General features: G+C 36.2%; 1 protein-coding gene across 3 annotated transcripts in view; it reads left to right on the top strand.

Annotated features, from left to right (window-relative positions):
- The window catches only part of TBC1D15 (TBC1 domain family member 15), a 71,741-nt gene that overhangs the window by 8,047 nt on the left and 41,679 nt on the right, over positions 1–22,015 (top strand). For 2 of the 3 annotated variants that reach the window (XM_068971981.1, XM_068971982.1), the window contains exons 2-5: positions 9,748–9,846; positions 10,413–10,487; positions 14,776–14,914; positions 19,967–20,177. In XM_068971981.1, the coding sequence (XP_068828082.1) occupies positions 14,869–14,914; positions 19,967–20,177 (257 nt within the window). In that variant the 5' untranslated portion in view covers positions 9,748–9,846; positions 10,413–10,487; positions 14,776–14,868. Of the gene's footprint in view, positions 1–9,747; positions 9,847–10,412; positions 10,488–14,775; positions 14,915–19,966; positions 20,178–22,015 lie in introns of those variants that run through there. The other variant, XM_068971980.1, reaches the window with a different exon arrangement.

Genomic DNA, 22,015 nt, shown 5'->3' on the forward strand with positions numbered 1-22,015 from the left:
GATTTAGGGCAAGGATTTTATCCTTAAAGCCTAAGAGTAAATTTCAAATATTAGTTGAATGTTTTATCTTTAGTTTTTGAAAATAAAGATTAGAATAATACAGATAAAAATCCAATTCCAGTAAGGAACAAAATGAACAATTATCTGCCATTGTATTGTGCAACTTTCTTCTAATTTCTGCTAAATTAAGAGGTCAGTAAGTTTATTCTAAATAATTTGCTTTGGTTCCCAGAGTACTTTTAATGAGTTGTGTGGGACATGGTTTCTTTGGTAAAGAAAAAAAAAATCTGCAGTTTCTGTTGCAGGCTGTCATTGGAAGTTTTATAAATATAATTACCTAGTTAGGCATCTTAGCAAATATTTAAGACCATTTTATTCCAAATAGAGATTTTTTCTCCTTTTTTAGTACCTTTACACATTCTCCCCCCCCCCCCCCAGAGGGTGGGAAGCAGTTAGAATGCTCTAGCTTGTGTAAAGATTTTACCCTTTTTATAAAATTACCAGGTACATAGAGACAAGGAACTTTTGTCTTGTTTATTTTTTCTGCTCTCGATGGTGTCTGGCACATAATAAGTGCCCGATAAAAGTTTGTTGAATTAAGTTTAGATAATTGACTTATTACCACCAAGTGGCAAGTCTTTGAATGTGCTTGATACTTTTTGCTCCCTATGGACACTTAATCCCCAAAGAAAAATAGATAGGGTGTGATTTTTAAAAAAATTTTTGCAGCAGGATCAACTTCTTTTTTTCCAGTAGGATACTTCTGCCATGTGTTCACTTTTAGATAGGGTTTTGCAGGGTAAAGTAGACTTTCCTGTAAGTTGTTTTTTATACAGCTTTATTGAGATACTAATTGACAAACATTAAGTAGCACATAGTGTGTATAATTTGATAACTTTTAATACACTATAGACCCATCAATAAAATCAAAATAATGACATATCTACCACTGAGAAGTGTCCTCTTGACATATTGTAATCTGTCACTACCATCATCCTGTCCACAGTCAACCACTGAGCTGTTTTTTGTGACTAGATTAGTTTGCATTTTCTGCAGTTTTATATAAATGGAATTATATGGCATGTACTCTATTTTTGGGCTTTCTTTATTCAGCATAATTATTTTGAGGTTCATTCATGTTGTTGCATGTATCATTAGTTAGTAATTCCTTTTTATTGCCAAGTAGTATCCTGTCATATAGGTATATGGGTATATGTATGTTTAATCATTGATCTATTCATGAACTTTTTTTTTTTTCACTTTTGGCTTTACAAATAAAGTTTCTGTGAACATTGATGTATATTTTGTCAGGCAAATACCTAGGTGTAGAATAGCTGGATCATGTTAGTTGTGGGCTTCCCCTATAGCTCAGCAGGCAGAGAATTCACCGGCAGTGCAGGAGACATGGGAGTCGCAAGTTTGAGCCTTGGTTCAGTAAGATTCCCTGGAGGAGTAAATGTCGACCCACTCCAGTATTCTTGCCTGGAGAATCCCATGGACAGAGGAGCCTTGTGGGCTACAGTCCATGTGGTCACAGAGAGTCAGGCTAAGCACATGGCACAATGTAAATGGGATATTTAGGATTTTAAGAAACTGGCAAACTATTTTCCAAACCATTTTACATTCCCACTGGTGATGTATAAAGGTTCTAGTTGCTCCACATCTTTGTTAACATTTGGCATGTTAGTTTTAAAAATTATAGTCATTTTAATAGATGGTTTCAGTTTGCAGTTCCCTAATGGCTTAGCAACTAAAACCAGCAACAAGAATGACTTATGATGTTGAGCATTTTTTTATGTGATTTTATGTCATCCCTGTATTTTGTTTGGTGAAGTGTCTGTTTAAACCTTTTGTCCTTTTTCTAATTAAAAATTTTTTTTTCATTTTCTTGTTACTGAATTTTGAGAGTTATCTTTATGTTCTGGATATAAGTCCTTTATTGCACATACAACAGGACTTGCATGTATTTTCTCCACCTGAGCTGTGACTTTTCATTTGCTTAATGTCTTCTGAAGAGAAGTTTTCAATTTGATGATTTACCAGTCTTTTATGCTTTTGGCATCATTTCTAAATTTTTTGTTGTTGTTGAACTGAGGGCCACATAAATTTTCTCCTTAAAGCTTTGTAGTTTTAAGTTTTACATCTAAGCCTTGTCCTGCTTGATTTGGGTATGTGGTGTGATGTATGGGTTGAAGTTTTATTTTTTTGTACATAGGTATCCATTTGAGCACTGTTAAAAAGACTATAAATTTAATTTTCTTAATTTGTACGGTACTACTCGGCAGATTATCTTTTTCATCTTGTGAGTATTGGTGGTTGTCTCTTAGATTTGTTTTAAGTTGTCAAATTCATTAGTATAAATTGTTCATAAATATTCTTAGTATCTTTTTTACTTGTGTACATCTGTGCTGCTGCTAAGTCGCTTCAGTCGTGTCCGACTCTCTGCGACCCCAGATGGCAGCCCACCAGGCTCGCCCGTCCCTGGGATTCTCCAGGCAAGAACACTGGAGTGGGTTGCCATGTCCTTCTCCAGTGCATGAAAGTGAAAAGTGAAAGTGAAGTGGCTCAGTTGTGTCCTACCCTCAGCGACCCCATGGACCGCAGCCCACCAGGCTCCTCCATGCATGGGATTTGCCAGGCGAGAGCACTGGAGTGGGGGGCCATGCCTTCTCCGTGTGTACATCTGTAGTGATGTCACAGTTCTAATTCCTGATATTGGTAATTTATGTTGTTTGTTTTTTCCTCAGTTTGGCTAGAGTTTTAACCAGTTTTATTTAAAACTGGTTAAACTTTTTTGTATTTTATTTAAACTTTCTTGTATTTTATTGATTTCTACTCTGATCTTTATTTCTTCCTGCCTTCTTTGGGTTTAATTGGCATTTCTTTTTCTAGTTTCTTAAAGTAGATGCTGAGGTCATTAATTTGAGACCTTTTTTCCTTTCTGATAAAGGCATGTAACCCTATGTGTTTCCCACTAAGCACTGTTTTACTGGCATTGCACAGACCACGCACAGGTTTTAATATGATAAGCTTGCATTTTGGTTCAGTTTAAGTACTTTCTAATTCCCCTTTGATTTCTTCTTGACCCTTGGGTATTTAGAAATATGTTATTACTTTCCAGATATGTGAGAATGTGGCAAAGATATTTTTATTACTGATTCATAATTTAATTCCATTGTGGTCACAGAATGTACTTGAATTCTTTTATGTTTATTGATATTTGTTTTGTGGCTCAATTTTTGGTCTCTCTTGGCAAATGTTTTGTGTATATTTGAAAGAATGAGTATTCTTTCAAATATTCAAATGAATACTCATTAGAATGAGTATTCAAATGAGTATTGATGGGTGGAATGTTTTGTAAGCATAAATTAGGTCCAGTTGGTTGATGGTGTTATCAAGTCTTCTATATTATTACTGATTTTCTTTCCCTCATTTAATCAGTTATTGAGAAGGGTTTGAAATTTTATAGTAATTGTGGACTTGTTTATTTCTTCTTGTAGTCCTGTCACTTTATGCTTCATGTTTTTTGAAAGTCTTATTAGGTGCATAAACATTTAGGATTGTTAGATCATCTTGAACCATTGACCACTTTATCGTTAGGAAATTTTCTTTCTAACCAGTAATATTTCTTTTGCCCTGAAGTTTATTTTTATCTGATATTAATACAGCCATAGTTTTTTTCTAATTAGTGTTAGTATATCTTTTCACCTTTTTCTTTTTAACCTATTTGTGTCTTTATATTTAAAATGCTTTTCTTGCAAATATCATAAATGTGGGCTTACTTTTCAATCTGATATTCTTTTTAGTTGGGGTCTTTAGGTAATTTGTATTTAATGAGGTATGGTTAAATTTGTCTTATCATCTTGCTAGTTTTTATTGTGCCATCTCTTCTTTGTTCCATTTTCTTTTTCTGCCTTTTTTGTGACTAATCAAGTAGTTTTCATTATTCTAAGTTTTATTTCCTTTGTTGACAATTAACTATTAACTCTTATTTTAGTGATTGCTCTAAGGCCTATAGTATGCGTCTTTAGTGTATGACATTTACCTTCAGGAGTTATACTGCTTCACGGAAGGTATAAGAACCTAGAACAATATACTTTCATTTTTCTTCTCCCAACTTTTGTGCTATTTTTCTTATTTTACTTTTGCATATAGTGCAGACTCCACAGAACATATGTTCATTTCTTTTTAAACAATTGTATTTGTTTTCGGCCATGCTGGGTCTTTGTTGCTGACCATGGACTTCTCTAGTGGTGATGCCTGGACCTGTCCTTGCGGTGGCATTTCTTGTTGCGGAGCACGGGCTCAGGGCTACATGGGCTTCAGCAGCTGGGGCTTGTGGGCTCTGGAGCGCAGGCTCAGTAGTTGCAGTGCACAGGGTTAGTTGCCCCACAGTTTATGGAATCTTCTCAGACCAGGGATCAAACCTCTGTTCCCTGCATCGGCAGACGGATTCTTAACCACTGGACTATCCGGGAAGTCCACGTGTATATGAAAGGGAAGTGAAAGTGGCTCAGTAGTGTCCGACTCTTTGAGACCCTGTGGACTGACTGTACAGTCCATGGAATTCCCCAGGCCAGAATACTGGGGTGGGTAGCCTTTCCCTTCTCCAGGGGATCTTTCCAACCCAGGTCTTTGTGACCCTGTGGGCTGACTATACAGCCCATGGAATTCTCCAGGCCAGAATACTGGAGTGGGTAGCTTTTCCCTTCTCCAGGGGATCTTCCCAACCCAGGTCAAACCCAGGTCTCCCAAATTGCAGGAGGATTCTTGACCAGCTGAGCCCCTAGGGAAGCCCCCACATGTATTGATTTCTTTATTTATTTAGGCTTTAAACAAAGTGAAAGTGAAGTCGCTCAGTCGTGTCCAACTATTTGTGACCTGGTGGACTGTAGCCTACCAGGCTCCTCCATCCATGGGATTCTCCAGGCAAGAATACTGGATTGGGTTGCCATTTCCTTCTCCAGAGGATCTTCCAGACTCAGGGATCGAACACAGGTCTCCCACCTTTCAGGCAGGTGCTTTAACCTCTGAGCCACCAGGGAAGCCTTGAAACAAAGGGATTTGATTAACATATACATATATGTATTTGTTTGCATAGTTACCATTTTTGGTGCCTATCGTTTCTGTATGGATCCAGATTTCCTTCTAGTGTAATCTGTTCTTCCTGAAAAACTTACTTAAACATTTGTAATGTAGGTCTGTTAGTGATGAAGTTTTTAAGCTTTTACATATCTGAAAAAGTCTTTAAACTGTGTTTTTTTTTTTTTTTTTAAATTTAGTTATGGCTGCGCTGGGTCTTTGTTGCACTGGATCTTCCTCCAAGGAGGAAGGAGGAAACTTTGGGAGGTGATGGATATGTTTGTGGCTTGATGGTGATAGTCTCATGGGTATATACTTATACACAACTTACCAAGATGTATGTGTTAAATATGTATAGCTTCTTATATGTCAATTACTCCTCAATAAAGTGATTTTTAAAAGAGCATTGCTTCATTGTTTTCGATCTCCATTGTTTCTTAAAAGGAATCTTCTATAATCATTATGCTTAATTTTTTTTTCCTCTGGCTAAGATTTTCTGTGTGTTACTGATTTTGCATAATTTGATTGGTGGTGGTTTAGTCGCTAAGTCGTTTCCAACTGTTGTAATCCTGTGGACTGTAGCCTCTCAGGCTCCTCTGTCCATGGGATTCTCCAGGTAAGAATACTGGAGGGGGTTGCCGTTTCCTTCTCCAGAGGATCTTCCCAACCAAGGAATTGAACCCAGGTCTCCTGCATTGCAGGCAGATGATTTACCAACTGAGCTATGAGGGGAGGTCATAATACATTGTAATTTGATTAATATGCTGTAATTTGATTACAGTGTGCCTTTAAATGATTTTCTTTGATTCTTGCTTTCATTTTGGAGTTTATTGGTATTTATATCTATGGGTTTACAGTCTTAGTCAAATTTGAATAAACATTTGCAATTATTTTATCCAAAAAGTTTTTTTTTTGTTTCTTTTCTAATTCAACTCTTTCAGGTACATGAGATACATATACTAGATCAGTTAAAATTTCCCTCCAGCTCATTGATGCTTTGTTCACTTTTTTTCTCAGCTCCCTCCCCTTTTGTGTTTTGTTTTATATAGTTATTGCTGTAACTTCAAGTTCATTATTCTTCTAAAATATTTAATCTGCCGTTACCCATTAAGTGTATTTTTTATCTCAGACATTGTATTTTTCATCTCTAGAAGTTCAGTTTGGATCTCTTATATTTTTGATGTCTTAGCAAGTTGTAACTTGTTTCTAGTGTCCTGAACAATAGAGAACAATAGAGAATTCAGTTGTAGTAATGTTTTAATGTCTTTCCCTGTTTTATTAATCGTGTCATATTTAATTGGTTGATTTTCCCCCTTGTTGTGAGTCATATCATTCTGATTGTTTTTTTGGTACCAGATGCCAAAGTCTATCCGGTAGTTTTTTTTTTTTTAAGCCAAATGTCAATACTGATATATATATATATATTCTGTAAAATATTCTTGAGTTTTATCCTAGAAGACAGTTAGTTGTGTGGAAATAATTTGATACCTTTGGGACTTGCTTTTAAACCTTGTTAGATGTGATGGGCACAGTTTTTGTTTTTGTTGAAGTATAGTTGATTTACAGTATTGTGTTAGTTTGCAGTGTATAGCAAAGGGATTCATCGATCTATATATTTCCACATGGTGTTTTCCATTATGGTTTATTGAAGGATGTTGACTCTGTCCCCCTGTGCTATAAGCAGGGCCTTGTTTTTGTCAGCACAGCGTTTCATGTAGGGCCAACAGTGGCCGCTGCTGAGGCAGGACTGTTCTGAGCATCTGCCTGTGCCCTGTGATTTGTTAGGTTTCCTGCACTGATGAGGGGCTTCCCGGGGGTCTCAGACGGTAAAGAATCTGCCTGCAATGCAGAAGACCTGGGTTCAGTGCCTGGGTTGGGAAAATCCCCTGGAGAAGGAAATGGCAACCTGCTCCAGTATTCATGCATGGAGAATTTCATGGACAGAGGAGCTGGTGGGCTACAGTCCATGGGCTACAAAGAGTTAATGCCAGAACAGGGTTCACACATGCTAAGCCTTAAATTGATTGTCTTTTCCATTATGTACTCTTTGGACAAATAAAACTTGTCTGAGCAGACCAGAGTCTCAATCTCAGAATAATGGAATTTGTTGTTTTTGTTCAGTTGCCAGGTTATGTCTGACTCTTTGTGACCCATGGATGCCAGGCTTCTCTGTCCTTCATTATCTCTTGGTATTTGCTCAAATTCATGTCCATTGATTGCGTCAGTGATGCTACCTAACCATCTCATCCTCTGCCACCCTCTTCTCCTTTTGCCTTCTATGTTTCTCAGCATCAGGATCCTTTCCAATGAGTCAGCTCTTCTCATCAGGCGGCCAAAGTAGAGTAATAGCAGAACTTCGATCAGATCACTTCTGGGACTTGCCTGGTGGCCCAGTGTTCGGTCTCTGTGCTTCCACTGTGGGCCACATGGGTGTGGTCCCTGGTCACGGAACTGGGATCCTGCATGCTGCATGACCAAAAAAAAAAAAAAAACTTCCTTGCATTTTTTTTTCCCTCAGTGGCAAAGTGGGAGTGATAACATGTATCTAATAGAATTGTGAGGATCAAATGTGATAATGTAGAAATACTTTGTAAAGTAATGAGTAGTAAAAATATTACATGGCCAATAGTAGCATTTGAATCTTTCCTTTTATTTTATATTAGAATTTATTAATAAAACCAGAGTAAGGAAATTGGAAGCATGTTTTACTAAAAGTATTGAATATTATCTTAGATGAAAATCATAATTGTTCCTGGTTACAAAATAATTTTTCATATCAAACAAGCTTAGAGATAGCTTTTCAAGTATTAATCATTACCATTGGTAAATGGAGGAAGCAGAATGTCCTGTGGCAGTCTCATCCTCCTCAGGGATCAATTCACTGTGAGTTTAATGAAGAAATATCATCTTCATGCTATTGTCAGAGGATCAGATTCTTTTTTTGGCCTCACTACACAACTTGCAGATCTCAATTCCCCAAACAGAATCACTGTGACAGTGACTGCAGCCCTGAAATCTGAAGATGATTGCTTCTTGGCAGGAAAACTGACAAACCTAGACAATGTATTGAAAAGCAGAGATATTACTCTGCTGACAAATGTCCGTATAATTATGACTGTGGTCTTCCCAGTGGTCATGTATGGTTGTAAGAGCTGGACTGTAAAGGCAGAACACCAAAGAATCGATGCCTTCAGACTGTGGTGTTGGAAATGACCCCTGAAAGTCCCTTGGATAGCAAGGAGATCAAACCAGTCAATCTTAAGGGAAATCAGTTCTGAAAACTTGTTGGAAGGACCAGTGCTGAAGCTGGAATTTCAGGATTTTGATCATCTGATGCGAATAGCCGGCTCATTGGAAAAGTCCCTGAGACTGGGAAAGATTGAGGACAGAAGAAGAGGGTGTCAGAGGATGAGATGGCTGGATGGCATCACCAATGCAATGGACATAAACTTGGGCAAACTTCATTAGATGGTGAGGGACAGGGAGTCCTGGTGTGCTGCAGTCCATGGGTTTGCAAAGAATCCGATACAACTGGGTGGCTGAACGACAACAAATGCTATTTTGAATAGTGTGATTGTATTGATAAAAGGTCTACATAAATAGAAAGTAGACTGTATTCCAAACTTATGTCAAAATTACTTAGGTCTGGGAGTGACTATTTTATTTTCTTTTTACTTATTTTCATAATGAAAATAACTTTTGACGGTTTGAAATGGGTCCCAGAAATAGAGTCTTACTATATCAGATAATGCTTTTAGCAAATAAGATTTCACTTTATAAACATTTCAATTTACCTAGGAATTAACTTATCCCCTATGTTCCTGTAGGACATTGTACTGGGACCGTGTCTTGTGTGCTTCGTCACTCAGTCGTGTCCAACTCTTTGCGACCCCATGGACTGTAGCCAACCAATCTCCTCTGTCCATGGGGATTCTCCAGGCAAGAATACTGGAGTGGGTTGCCCTGCCCTCCTCCAGGGGTTCTTCCCAACCCAGGGATCAGACCCAGGTCTCCTCCCTTGTGGGTGGATTCTTCACCATCTGAGGCACCAGGGAAGCCTATCATAGTCTTATACTTACCTTTTTATATGCTTTTACATATAGAGGCACTCAGCAAGTGTTTATGAGCTTAAACTAGTTCTGATCATCCCAAGAAGGCCTCATGATTACTTTTTGATAGTCCCATGCTATTCCATGAATTTCTAGGCCATTGTGCTACAAAAGCATACCAAAATAAACTTACAGTAAAAACATATGCTGTTATGGAAATAGTTAGAAATCATTAGTTTCCCATTATATTTCATGTTCTTATTTTTAATATTTTCGGGTTGAACCCAATACTTTGCTTATTGTTTGTTAAAAATGTATATGTTATGTGAAATTTGCATATAGTGTCATATAACAATTAGGCTGACATCTTTGTCTAAGGAGAAGATCAAGATAGTGACTACATATCACCAGACTTGCATGTGTAACAAAGCAAATTCCTTTCTAGTTTATGTCTGAAGTGTTTTTAAGTCTCAGTAGTATTTTTAAATACTTTTATATGAAATAACAAAAAACTTGGTTCAGGCATTATAGAAAAAACATCTCAAATATTTTAAGACAAATGTTGAAATAGTACTGCATAAAAATAGTTTGATTAATCTTATTTTTGCTGTTTCAGATTATATATGAACAGGAAGGGGTCTATATTCACTCATCTTTGGGAAAGACCAATGACCAGGACAGCTTGATTTCAGGAATATTACGTGTTTTAGAAAAGGTATGTTTCTAGTAAATGACTTTATTTAACAGTTGTTTAAATAAATTTTTAAAAACAATTGTTTGAATTAATAATAATTGGGACATTATCAGCAAGTTTGAATTTCACATATAAAATTATATAATTGAACAGTGGTTGTAAATTTAACATGAAAGTGATGTTAGAAATAAAATTCTTCAGATAAGTCAGTAAAATGGCATAGAATATTTTAAAATTTACTATGTAAAAGTTATGGTAATATAAATTTTTATAATGAAAATTGGAATTTAGAAATCTGCATATTGTTTGTTGTCAAATAGTGATTGTTTACATATGATATGCATATTAAGGTGCTAATAAATTTAAGAGGTTAAAAATTCATTTTGGGGGCTTCCCTGGTAGTCCAGTAGTTAAGAATCTGAGCTTCTACTGCAAAGGGCACAGGTTCAGTGCCTGGTCAGGGAACTAAGGTCCTGCATGCCTTCCCCACCAAAAAATTTCACTTTTGGTTCAGGGAATTAACTATAGGTGACTGAAAAATAAGATATTGCTGAAGAGTAAATGTGGTTAATAATTTCTTTTTCTAGGATGCTGAAGTAATAGTGGACTGGAAACCATTGGATGATGCATTAGATTCTTCTAATATTCTCTATGCTGGAAAGGTATTTAAGGAAGAAATAAATGACTAAAGGAATGACATTTTTAAATAAAGCTTTATTAAGATATAATTCATATACCATAAAGTTCACTCTTTTAAAGGACATAATTCAGTTTCGTTAGTATATTTACAGAATTGTATAACCATCACCAATAACCAACTTCAAAACATTTCTATGCCAAAAAAGCAGTCACCTCTCATTCCCACTTAACTCTAATACTCTTCATTCATTAATTTACTGTCTGTTTCTGAGGATTTGCTTATTGTGGACATTTTATCTGAATGGAATCATATAATACGTAGTTTTTTGTGACTGGCTGCTTTCATGTAGCATAATGTTTTCAAGGTTCATCCATGTTCTAGCACCTATCTGTTCTTTCCTTTTTTTTCTTTTTGCTGAATAATACTGTGTTTATGGATATGTGCCATATTTTGTCTATTCATTCATCAGTTGATGAACATTTGGGTTGTTTCCATCTTCAGGCTAATATAAATAATGCTACCGTGCATGATCAGGTTCAGATTTCTGTGTGGACATATTTTCCTTGAAAACCTAGAAATGGGATAGTTGGATTAATTTATATTTTCCGTGTCTAACGTGTTGAGTTCTCGCAATGGAAGGTGGGGGTTTAGCTTTGTCTTATCTCTTAACTCACCTTGAATCTATGGCTCAGTTGTCCACATTTCTTCTAAAAGTATTAATCATATAGACGATCTAATTTTACCTTCTTAGAGACATTTCTTGCAGAATTTTCTTCCCAGTTCCTTCTGAACTGGCTGGTCTTTGGTTTGCTGTGCAGCAGTTATCCCGGGGGTTCCTTTTGCCTCTCTCCCATATTTTAATCCCTGTTTCCTGTCTCCTGTGCTGTCTTCTCTTTTGGTTTACTCTCTAGTTTTGGTGCACCTCCAGTGCTTCCTGAGAAAAAGCATGTATGAGACCAAAAACATCTCTGTTTTCAGACTTTTTTTTATTCCTCTATGAACATTTGGGTTGAGCTATCAATTCTGAATTAATGACTGGCTGGTGTAGAATTATAATTTGAAAATTACCCCCATATTTTTGGAAGTTACTATCTTTACATTTCACTTATTTCCTTTATTGATGTTAAGTCTAATGTATTTGAATCCTGATCCTTGCTATATTTTTTCCTCTTTAGAAGTTCTTAGAATTAGCTTTTTGTTTCTAGTATTGTAGATGTCATGGAAGTGTGCCCTTGTGGTCCTTTTTATCCTCTGTGTGGGTGCTTGATAGGCCTTTTTAATGTGAAAACTTGTATCTTTTAATTTTTAGAAAATGTTCTTGAATTGTTTTAGTGGTGGTTTCTTCTTCCTGTCCATTTTCTATTTTCATTCTTTCTGGAACCCTTTATATGTTTTATATCGGTCCTATAGTATTTTAATACTTTACTATTTTATAATTCTTTGTATATATGTTATTTTCTAGGATATTTCTTTAGTCTTATGTTTCAATTCGTCTGGAACCATTTTCATCTTTGCTGTTTTTTAAATTTTGAATGCATCTTGTTCAGTTCAGTTCAGTCGCTCAGTCATGTCCGACTCTTTGTGACCCCATGAATCGCAGCACGCCAGGCCTCCCTGTCCATCACCAACTCCCGGAGTTTACCCAAACTCATGTCCATCACGTTGGTGATGCCATCCAGCCATCTCAACCTCTGTTGTCCCCTTCTCCTCCTGCCCCCTATCCCTCCCAGCATCAGGGTCTTTTCCAATGAGTCAGCTCTTCGCATAAGGTGGCCAAAGTATTGGAGTTTCAGCTTCAGCATCAGTCCTTCCAGTGAACACCCCGGACTGATCTCCTTTAGGATGGACTGGTTGGATCTCCTTGCAGTCCAAGGGACTCTCAAGAGTCTTCTCCAACAACACAGTTCAAAAGTGTCAATTCTTCGGTGCTCAGCTTTCTTTGTCCCCTTTCCCCCCTTTAAAAGAAAAATTGTATCTTGTTCTTCATGGATGTTATCCATCCATGATTCCCTTGTTTCTGAGGAATTTAAGGATAATTTTTTAGATGTTTTCATTTCTGTATATAGTCCACTTTCTCTAATTCACTATCTTTCCCCCTGTTTGATTTAGACTTTTATCATTTATGTAGACACTTGCCTTTGTTTGGTGATCTTTGTATTGTGGTGCTAATAAACAGCACATACAAAAAACTGATCATACTCTCAGTGTATGGATAGGTTTGTTGATAGTTGGGACTCAGGGTGACCTGGCTAGGCTGTTTCCTTGGGGAATTCCTAACTTTGAAACCTGGGTCTTTTTTCTTGGGCTGGTCATTTGTCAGAGAAGAGTCTACAGGTTTCTGCCTGAAGAGGGAAAACTGGGTTTTACTGTTCTGGAACTGAGTGGAGGAAGAGAGCTGGGAGTCTTGCCACTCATTTGATGAACTTATTGTCCTGTTTTCAGTGTATTATCTCTTTGCTTATCTGTTTTACCTTTTCCAATGAATAAACCTCCAGCCTCTGGACTTTTGTTAGTAGTCCTTTTTTCAGTTTGACCTTTATCCTAGTTTCCAGAAGTACTGATTCACCAGGTCCAAGCCTTCAGGTGCGGTTGGATTCTGTAAGTGCTGCTTAGCTTTCCTCTGTATTAGTAGTGATGGTGGTAAAGGTTGCATTTTTTAAATTGGGCAAACAAGGAGGATGCCCTGAGAAGTGACATTTGTGGAAGGACTCTGAGGAAAAAGCACTCCACTTTATAATTTCATTCATTCCATTTTTTTTCCGCCCTATTCTTCAGTCTGTTTCTATTTTTTATAATATATTCCTGTTCCTATAAAATCTTTTTTCCATTTTTGAAAAGAATTACACATTGTAAAAATTCAAATAACAGAAAGTTGAAGCCCTCCTTGACTAGAACTCCATCCCTCATCTGTCCCTGTTTACTGTGTATCTTTCCAGACTTTTATCAGTACACATTTCCCACCTTATCTATGTAGCTGTCTGTATCCATTCATTCCTCCATCTTCCCTGGTTTTCTCTAGTGTGTTTCTCATTATGTGTGTTCCATGCAGTTGTTACACTGCATATATTGCTTCAGGATTTCCTTTTATTTACTTTTACATATTGAACATAAATACACATGAACAGATATCAATCTTTAAACTTCTGCATAGCATTTTATTGGCTATCCCTAGTTTGTTTACTTACTTTCATTGATGGATAATAAGATATTTTCAGCTTTTCACTTTTACAAGCAGTGTTATGATGAGAATTCTTATATCTGCCTCTTTGTATACATAAGTATTTCTTAATGTAGATAAAGTTATTGTGAAATATGCATATTTTAAATTTTAATAGATATGACTCAATTTTCATTTCAGTCAGCACTTACTATCCCTGTTATCAACAGCGTGAGATAGCATTTCCTCACACTGTCTTCTGTGTTTTTATTTTTTAATTGAAAGGGGCATAAAAGCTGAAATTCATCTTGCTTCTCTTTGTTTCTGAAGTTGTTTCTTTGTCTCTTCATGTTTCTTCTTTGATTTGCTTGTTCATGCCATTTCTTTTTCTCTTTTGATATTTGTTGATTTCTAAGTACGTTGGTAGGGGTTATTTTTATAGTCTGAATGTTTTCCTGTCATCTATGTATTTTAGAAAGATTTCACAAGTTTTGCTTATGGTTAACTTGTGTGTAGTATCTTTGGTTGACTAGAAGTTAAATTTTTTGATTTAGTCAAATTATTAATGTTGCATTTTAGACTTTTTTTTTAGGTTTTTGGTTGTTTTTTTGTTTTAGTCTTTTTTAAAACGAAGTTCTTTAGGACTAAACATGTAGATATGTTGTTTGTAGCTTTTAGGTAATTTTGATAAGAGGAATATAGCAACCAGTGATGATGACTTCAATAAGTGGCTGCTGTTGGCTGTTTTCCTCAAATAACCAGAATTCTGAAGGTTTGGAGTTCTTTGCAATGTTTTTCTTGCTTTTTCTCTATGGTTGTTAGGTGGCTGTTACATTTTTACCTACATAGCTGCATTGAAAGCAGGAAGTAGGGGCAAAGGGATAAGGCTTTTATTAGGAAAATCAAAGCATTCCCAAGGCCTACTGTTGACTTAGCTTATATTTCACTGATAACTCTATTTGCAGGAGAGTCTGGACACGCTTTTCTTTTTTTGTTAACTTGAACAAGGGAGAAAGGATAGGAAATACTGTTCAGTTTTCCCACCAGTGATGTCTGCCACAACCTACAAACTTAATTTATATAGAAAAAAGACATTATTGATTGAAATTCTAGTCTTAGTCCCTAAATATTTTATATGTTATGATTATTTTAGGACTCCAGCTCAGTTGTAGAATGGACCCAGGCCCCAAAAGAAAGAGCTCATCGAGTAGCAGAACATCTGAACAGTTACGAAGCAGAGTGGGACATGGTTAATACAGTGTCATTTAAAAAGAAACCACATACTAATGGAGGTATGACTTCAGTCTTTTGAAATCTTAAACTGATTTGCTACAGTATAAACAAAAGTGCAAAGAAAATGGTTTCATGCTTCTTAGAGGAAGGATGATTTGGTGCTTTGATTAATATGTATATTATGTTTTTATTCCTTTATGTTTATTCTTTATATTATGTTTTTATTTCTTTATCATCTTTTTGTTGCCTTGGTTATGACTTCATAAAGTACTTGTTCTGTTTAAGTTATTAATGGCATAAAATAGAAACACTTTAAAAATGGCTTTGGTTGTCTCTCATGTACATTTTTCATAATCCTGTAGAATTTTTAAAAAGTCATGTTATTTCATCGTAAAGCACCAGGGGGAGATGGAGGATACCACTACACCATATCGTTCTAATTTCAGTGTTTACTGGAATCATCACAGCTCATTGCAATCTCCCCTTTATATATATGTTCAGTGACTGTTCTCCTTTATATATAAATTTATTTTTGCTGTGTGGTGACTGTCTATATGTAGATAAAAAGAAAGAGCCAAGCCAGCAGTCCGGTAGAACACATACATATACTATCCCAGATACAAGCTCGCTAGACTGTCCGTGATGTGGCCAGCTTACTGGAGGTCTCTAAAAAATACTAAACACTCTAAATTAAAGTTACATTTTTTTTGTTTTGATTTCTTTGTATTTTATAACTAATAGGATATTTGATCTTTCAATGATTTTGGTCTGAATTTAGGATTTATCGGCATTTTACCATAGTCAAAAAGGCTAGCCAAGGTTTACAAGAATATTATTGCTATGTTTAATATATATATTGCTATGTTAATATAAGTAAAATCGATTTTCTTGTATGGCCTGGGGAATCATTCTCACATACAGTAGTTATACTTTGTATTGTATCATTTCTTGGGAACAGTAGCAATTAAGAAATAAATAGTAAATCACAGCTTTTTTTTAACAATCAGCTCATGCATTTATTAGGCAAACAAAAAATAGCAATTCACATAAACCAACCCTGAAGGTTTAATCTAGAGAAGTTAAAAATCCCTCACATGCTAAATATACTAAAATCCTGTGGTTTTTCTGTCATAACATTTTTACATTGTTCTGATAAGAACCTTCCCTGTAGAATAGGAATGCCAAAAAAAGAAAATGCATATGTGCATGGTGGTTTAGTCACTAAGGTGGGTCCTCCTCTCGTGACCCCATGGACTGTAGCCTGCCAGGCTCCTCTGTCCATGGGATTCTTCAGACAAGAATACTAGAGGGGGTTGCCATTTTATTCTCCAGGGGATCCTCCCAACCTAGGGATTGAACCCGCTTCTCTTACTTACATCTCCTGCATTGGTAGGCGGGTTCTTTACCACTAACGCCACCTGGGAAACCTATGAGCTAGGGCTAGCTTTCTCATATAGAAATACAATAGTCCTAATGAGTGGGTTGAAACCTCAAGAAAGCCTAGTTATGAAAAGAAAACCACAGAATTTTAGTATATTTAGCATTTGAGAGATCTTTAACTTCTCTAGATCAGACCTTCAGAATTGGTTTAGGTGAATTGCTATTTTTTGCTGCCTAATATTATTGCAAAATCCTTGAAAATGAAAAAGTTACAGAAATGGGCAAAATGAGTGAATTTTCAGAACTTCATAAAGGAAGCTTAACATGTTTGAGAAAAATATCTGACAGTAAACATCTTTTTAGATTAATGTTTTTAACTTTGGCTGTGCATTGAAATCACATGGGGAAGTTAAGCTTTTAAAAAAACTACCAGTTGGCACTTCCCTGGTGGTTCAGTGGTTGGAAGACTCTGTGCTCCCACTGCAGGGCACAGGTTTGATCCCTGGTTGGGGAACTAAGGTCCTGGATCCTGCTGCTGTGCTGCATGGCAAAAAACCAAAAATCAAAAAAGTGCCAGTGCTTGGGTTTCATCTAGCAAATTAAATCATCCTCTGGAGATGGAGCCCAGGTATCTGTATTTTTCAGAAGTTCTCCTGGTGATTTTAGTGTTCAGAGTTGAGAATGTCTGTGTAACAGCGTACTGCATAGCTTAGCAAGAAACAGACATAAATACTGCTTGTATATCTTGGCACTGTATGATGGCTTGTAAAGAGCCTTTATTTAGTAAGTATTAAAAGTTAAGGACACGTTTTCTTTTTCTCTGTTCTCTCCACTACTTAAAAAATTTTATGATAGCAGTAAGAAATATATTGCACAGTATGGCCCAGTGTGCAAACACATGTACATATTTAACAGAACAAGGAGTTAATGAAGTACATGTAGTCCATTTCTTCCCATTCCATCTCATCTTATCCTCAACTTAGCCTCATCCAGTCATGTTTCATAAAAACTGCTTCTTAAGACATTTTCTAATCTTAATGTTTCAGAATTAAAAATTAAGCCATTAAATTTTTGTTCGTTTTTGAGAAACAGTTTTTCAAATAAAATTTTTAATTTTATTATTATAACCTTCATATTTTTAAACTTTTTTTGTGTAATTTACAGAGGAAAAGTTGGGGCAAACCTTAAAAAAATTGACTATTGGAAACTTTTTTAAAGTTTATATTTCTTAGGAAATATACTGCTAAGTCTTTGTTTTTATATTTTAGGTCAGATATTTTGAAAATACATCTTTCCAGAACAACAGACTGCCATGATGTTCTGGAAAGCTATTCAAGTAAAATGTCATGACCTTCATGTTAATTCTGTTTAAGGCAAACAGAAACTTAATATTTTATTCACTTTTCCGCTGTTGTAGCCAGTTTTCCCATGTCAGTGTGTTGAAGGTATTTTTTACATGTATTTGGTAACATGGTAGGTTCATCAGAACTCATTAGTTTTATTTACCTTTCTCTAAGGAGAAAGAAGGAAATTTTGGGTTAACTCTTGGGTTCTGTTAGTTTTCTTCTGTTACAATTTCTAGTTCTGGCTAGCTTGTGTTGGTAGACCAGATTGCACATTACTTTTCTGTTGACTTGGTACTAAGTTGTTATTCTTTTTAACACACCTTTGAATACCTACCATGTGCTAGTCACTTTTCTAAGCACTGGGCATATAGCTGTGAACAGAATTAAGTTCTTGTTTTCAGGAAACTTACACTCTAGTAAAGGGACTTCTAGAATTGACTTGTTTCTTTCATCGTTTATCAGAACTTCAAGTGAGAAAATGTGTGAGGCATTTTCTGTTGTATTTAGTATGTAATGTGTTTCTCTTCCATTAACAAGAGAAAATCTGTATAAAATTTTTACTTTGGGAGTGTGCACAAACTTCTTATAGTTCGTATAGTCTGCATATATTATTTAATATTCTTCATATGATATTCTTGCATTACTTTGGATTAAATACTTTTTGTGTAATTTAATAATTTAAAAATTGTATCTAGTTTCTCACTGTTGTTTTGCTTTGAAAATATCTTTGTCTTTGTAGATAATGTAGTAGTATGAATCCTTTATAGGTAGTCCAGATACATTCATATGTAGGTGACGCATGTTGGAATTCTAGAATTCTCACTTTGCTGTTCTTCTGTAGTGATGTTATGAGCACTGTAATATAAATTCCAGTGAAACATGATGTGTAGTAAAGTGGGCACATAGTACTAAATCTGTTATCAACCTTGGATATGAGTTCACCATCTGAACAGGAAGTCAGCAGGTCACTGCATAGATAAGTTACTTTAGCCTTTCTGGACTTTCTTTCACTGATACTTGTTAAAGGTATCACTTGATCACATGTCCGTGAAAGAGTGATGGTGTCTGCATTCCCTGCAAGTAGAGGTTTCTGTAAGGTGTAGATTCCTCTGTGTCAGTTTAGGAGATCTTGATGGAGGTGACGGAGCTGTAATGTTCCTGACTGTAAAAGAAGGCGACATACATTCAGGTCAGTACCGACTGATCTACCCTTTGATTAATTTAAGTTCTGTAAGCAGATATTATCTATGTGGTTTATCTTTGTGGAATTCATAGTGTTGGGACAGAATTAGTGACAATTTTCAATAACAGGATAGTATGACACTTCTTTGAAATTACATTCAAGAAAGGGTTTTTTAAGATTTCAGAAGCTTTCCTGCTTAAGATCTGAGTTAAAATGTTAAAATGACATTTTTAGATAAGAAATTAATTATAAGTATTGGATAGCATTTTTTCCTTTGTTCTTTACATTTTATTTAAATAGATAATCTTTAAATCGCTTGTTATTATGATAATTATTCACAAACCTAGGATTTTAAGACTCTCTAAAGAGCCCAAATACTAGGAAATGCTTTATTTTACATAGCTATAGTTTGATTTGAACTGAGGTCTTAATTTAGTAAAAGGTTGATTTTAGCAGTGATATTGAATGTATTCATTCTTTTTGAAGCATTCACAACTTGATTACCTTTTCATCTTCAATTTCCCACTGTTTTGTGGGTTTTTGCAGATGTTTGTGTATTCACTCCAGTGTTACTTTTTATATTGGCATACTTTTACCTTCACTCAGTGTAGTCTGCTAAAAATAATTGCGAAAGGATGTGAGAAATAAAGGTTGGTTTTTGTTTTAAATGGAGTGTTGAAGTGCATCATTTGATTTGTTTTTGAGGGAAGTGGGGAGGATGAATATTTATTATTTGCTGTATGCTTGACACCATAGTAGTTAGTTGACAAGTATTATCTTTTTAATTCTTAGAGTAACACTCGGAGGTAAGTATAATTATCTCCATTATACAGATGAAGAAACTAAGGCTCAGAGAGATTCAATTATTTGCCCCAAATCATTCAGTTAGTAAGATGGTGGTGTTGCAGTTTGAATCCAGCCTACCTGCTTCTAAAGCCACTATCATTTTGGGGCAAAGCTGATATTTTAAATAAGGATAGCATTTTTTTCAAATTTGTATGCAGTAAGATAACTATTGTAAAGGCTGTTCTTTAAAGAAAATGTTTGTTGCCATTTCTAATACAGGTGGAAGCCATGGTAATAGGAATGCTGCAGTCGTTCCCTAGGTTCAGCAGATTTCTGTTAGGCAGTTGTGAAGAGTGCTGTCAGTACCTTTTAAAAAGGTGAACAAAAATATTTTGCCCCACTTTCTTGTTTTTAAGATGCTCCAAGTCATAGAAATGGGAAAAGCAAATGGTCATTCCTGTTCAGTTTGACAGACCTGAAATCAATCAAGCAAAACAAAGAGGGTATGGGCTGGTCATATTTGGTATTCTGTCTAAAGGATGACGTCGTTCTCCCTGCTCTGCACTTTCATCAAGGAGACAGCAAACTACTCATTGACTCTCTTGAAAAATATGTGGCATTATGTGAGTAAGTATCAAATTATTTTCTGCTTACTGAAACTGGATTGTTGTGTTGGTCCCAAGGCAAACTATTTTCACTTGTTGTTGGATATCAATGACCCATGTGCATATTAGGGGACAAGCAGCTTTGTTCTTTCTGGAATGCTGACTATTTTGGATGAATGAATAACATTTTGCCAGTTTAGTAATTTGGGTCTGCAGTGTATCACCTTATTAATGCTTTAAAGAAAAAAATGGTCCAGTAGTTTTAATACACATTTAAATGAATGATGACACATCAATAGTTAATGGGTTATATCTTTACCAATTTTACCTTTTACGTAGTTTCTCTTTAATAGTTTCGTTTGTAATGTTACAGATTTAAGTCAGGCAAATTTAAGGCCTTTATAAAATTATTCTAAATGTGGAAGTTAGGGTGTTCTCACTTTCCAAAAATCTTGTGTCTTAAATTTATTTATGTAGGTGTGTTTGTGCGCACATAGTTTTTCTCGCTTTCACTCTCCACAAATACATTTTTGATATCTACTATGTTCTGAGCACTGTGCTGGCTGTTTGATATTTAGAAGTGAACAAAACAGGCATGTTCTGGATATCTGTGAGTTTATGGTCTGTAGAAGGTGGCTGATCAGTAAATAGCAGTAAAACTCAAGAACTAAGATGGAGGAAGTACAAGGAAGGGAGGACGGTACTTCAGATGGGGAGTTGGGTAGGTATCAGGGAAGGCTTTGTGGAGGAGGTAGTGTTTAGGCTGAAACCTGACAAGTGAGTGAACATTAGCACGAAAGGGAAGGAGATAATTAGAGCAGAGGGAAGAGCATACAGCATGCTGTACCCATGGAGCAGGGCAGGTCAGTACCACAGGTCTGCACAGTGGGAGAGGGGAGGACACCAGATTGAAAGATGAGGTCAGAGAGCTGAGTGAAGGGTGCTGTCAGTCATGTTAGCAGGTTGTTCCTGTCATCTGGAGGAGTTAATGGTGGCATGAACTAGGTGAGCAATAGGAGAGACGTGTTGGAGGAATATTTAGTGCTAGAGTTTGCTATTGATTGGATATGTGGAGGTGAAAGAAGGGAGAAGTTGAGATTTTTAGTTTGGGAAGCTGTAAGGATGATTATTAACTTTATTTATATTAATGCCCTCACTTGAATAGAGAAACGTCATGCCTAAATGCAGATTATATAAAGCTAGGAGTGATCCAGAAGCTGAGAGACACTGTTTTTGGCGTGGAGTTCGCCCTTGCATGTTGACCACCTCTGGCTGGCACTGGGCATGCTGATGAGTACCTGTAACCATGAGAAAGTCAAATCTGGTTGGTGGAATGTGGTCTTGGATCTTGGAACTGAGAAACTGTGAATAGGCTACCACGCATGAGGTCAAGTGGATTTCAGAAGGAGCATGGTCATAACTAGGGCAGAAGGCTTGGCTCTTTGGGCGTTTTAGCATCATAGCAAGCTCCTTTTGCTCACTCTTGGGATGTAACTGTTAAGAGTGAGGTGGGCTGAGACTATTGGTTGATACATACTCCCTACAGTGAAGTGGTAGTCCCTCCCTATCCTAGTAAGATCGTATTTTGGAGAACTAGGCTTAGTTTTAAACACTGCATTTAAATATATTAGACTAACTCTACTACATGGAAAAGATGACTAGTATAATGAGAGGGATCAAAATGATATGAAAAACACTAGAAGTATGTGGGGATTTAACTTAAAGAAGAAGAGTTTAATGCTGTACCATTAAATAAAACCCAGGCTTCTTACTATGCTCAGTGACCTGCCCTATCTTCGCTCTGTTTATTTCTTAAACCTCATTTCATGCTATTCTCTTCTATATTCTAGTCACATGGTT

Source organism: Capricornis sumatraensis, chromosome 4 (genome assembly GCF_032405125.1).
Source record: "Capricornis sumatraensis isolate serow.1 chromosome 4, serow.2, whole genome shotgun sequence".
Taxonomy (NCBI): domain Eukaryota; kingdom Metazoa; phylum Chordata; class Mammalia; order Artiodactyla; family Bovidae; genus Capricornis; species Capricornis sumatraensis.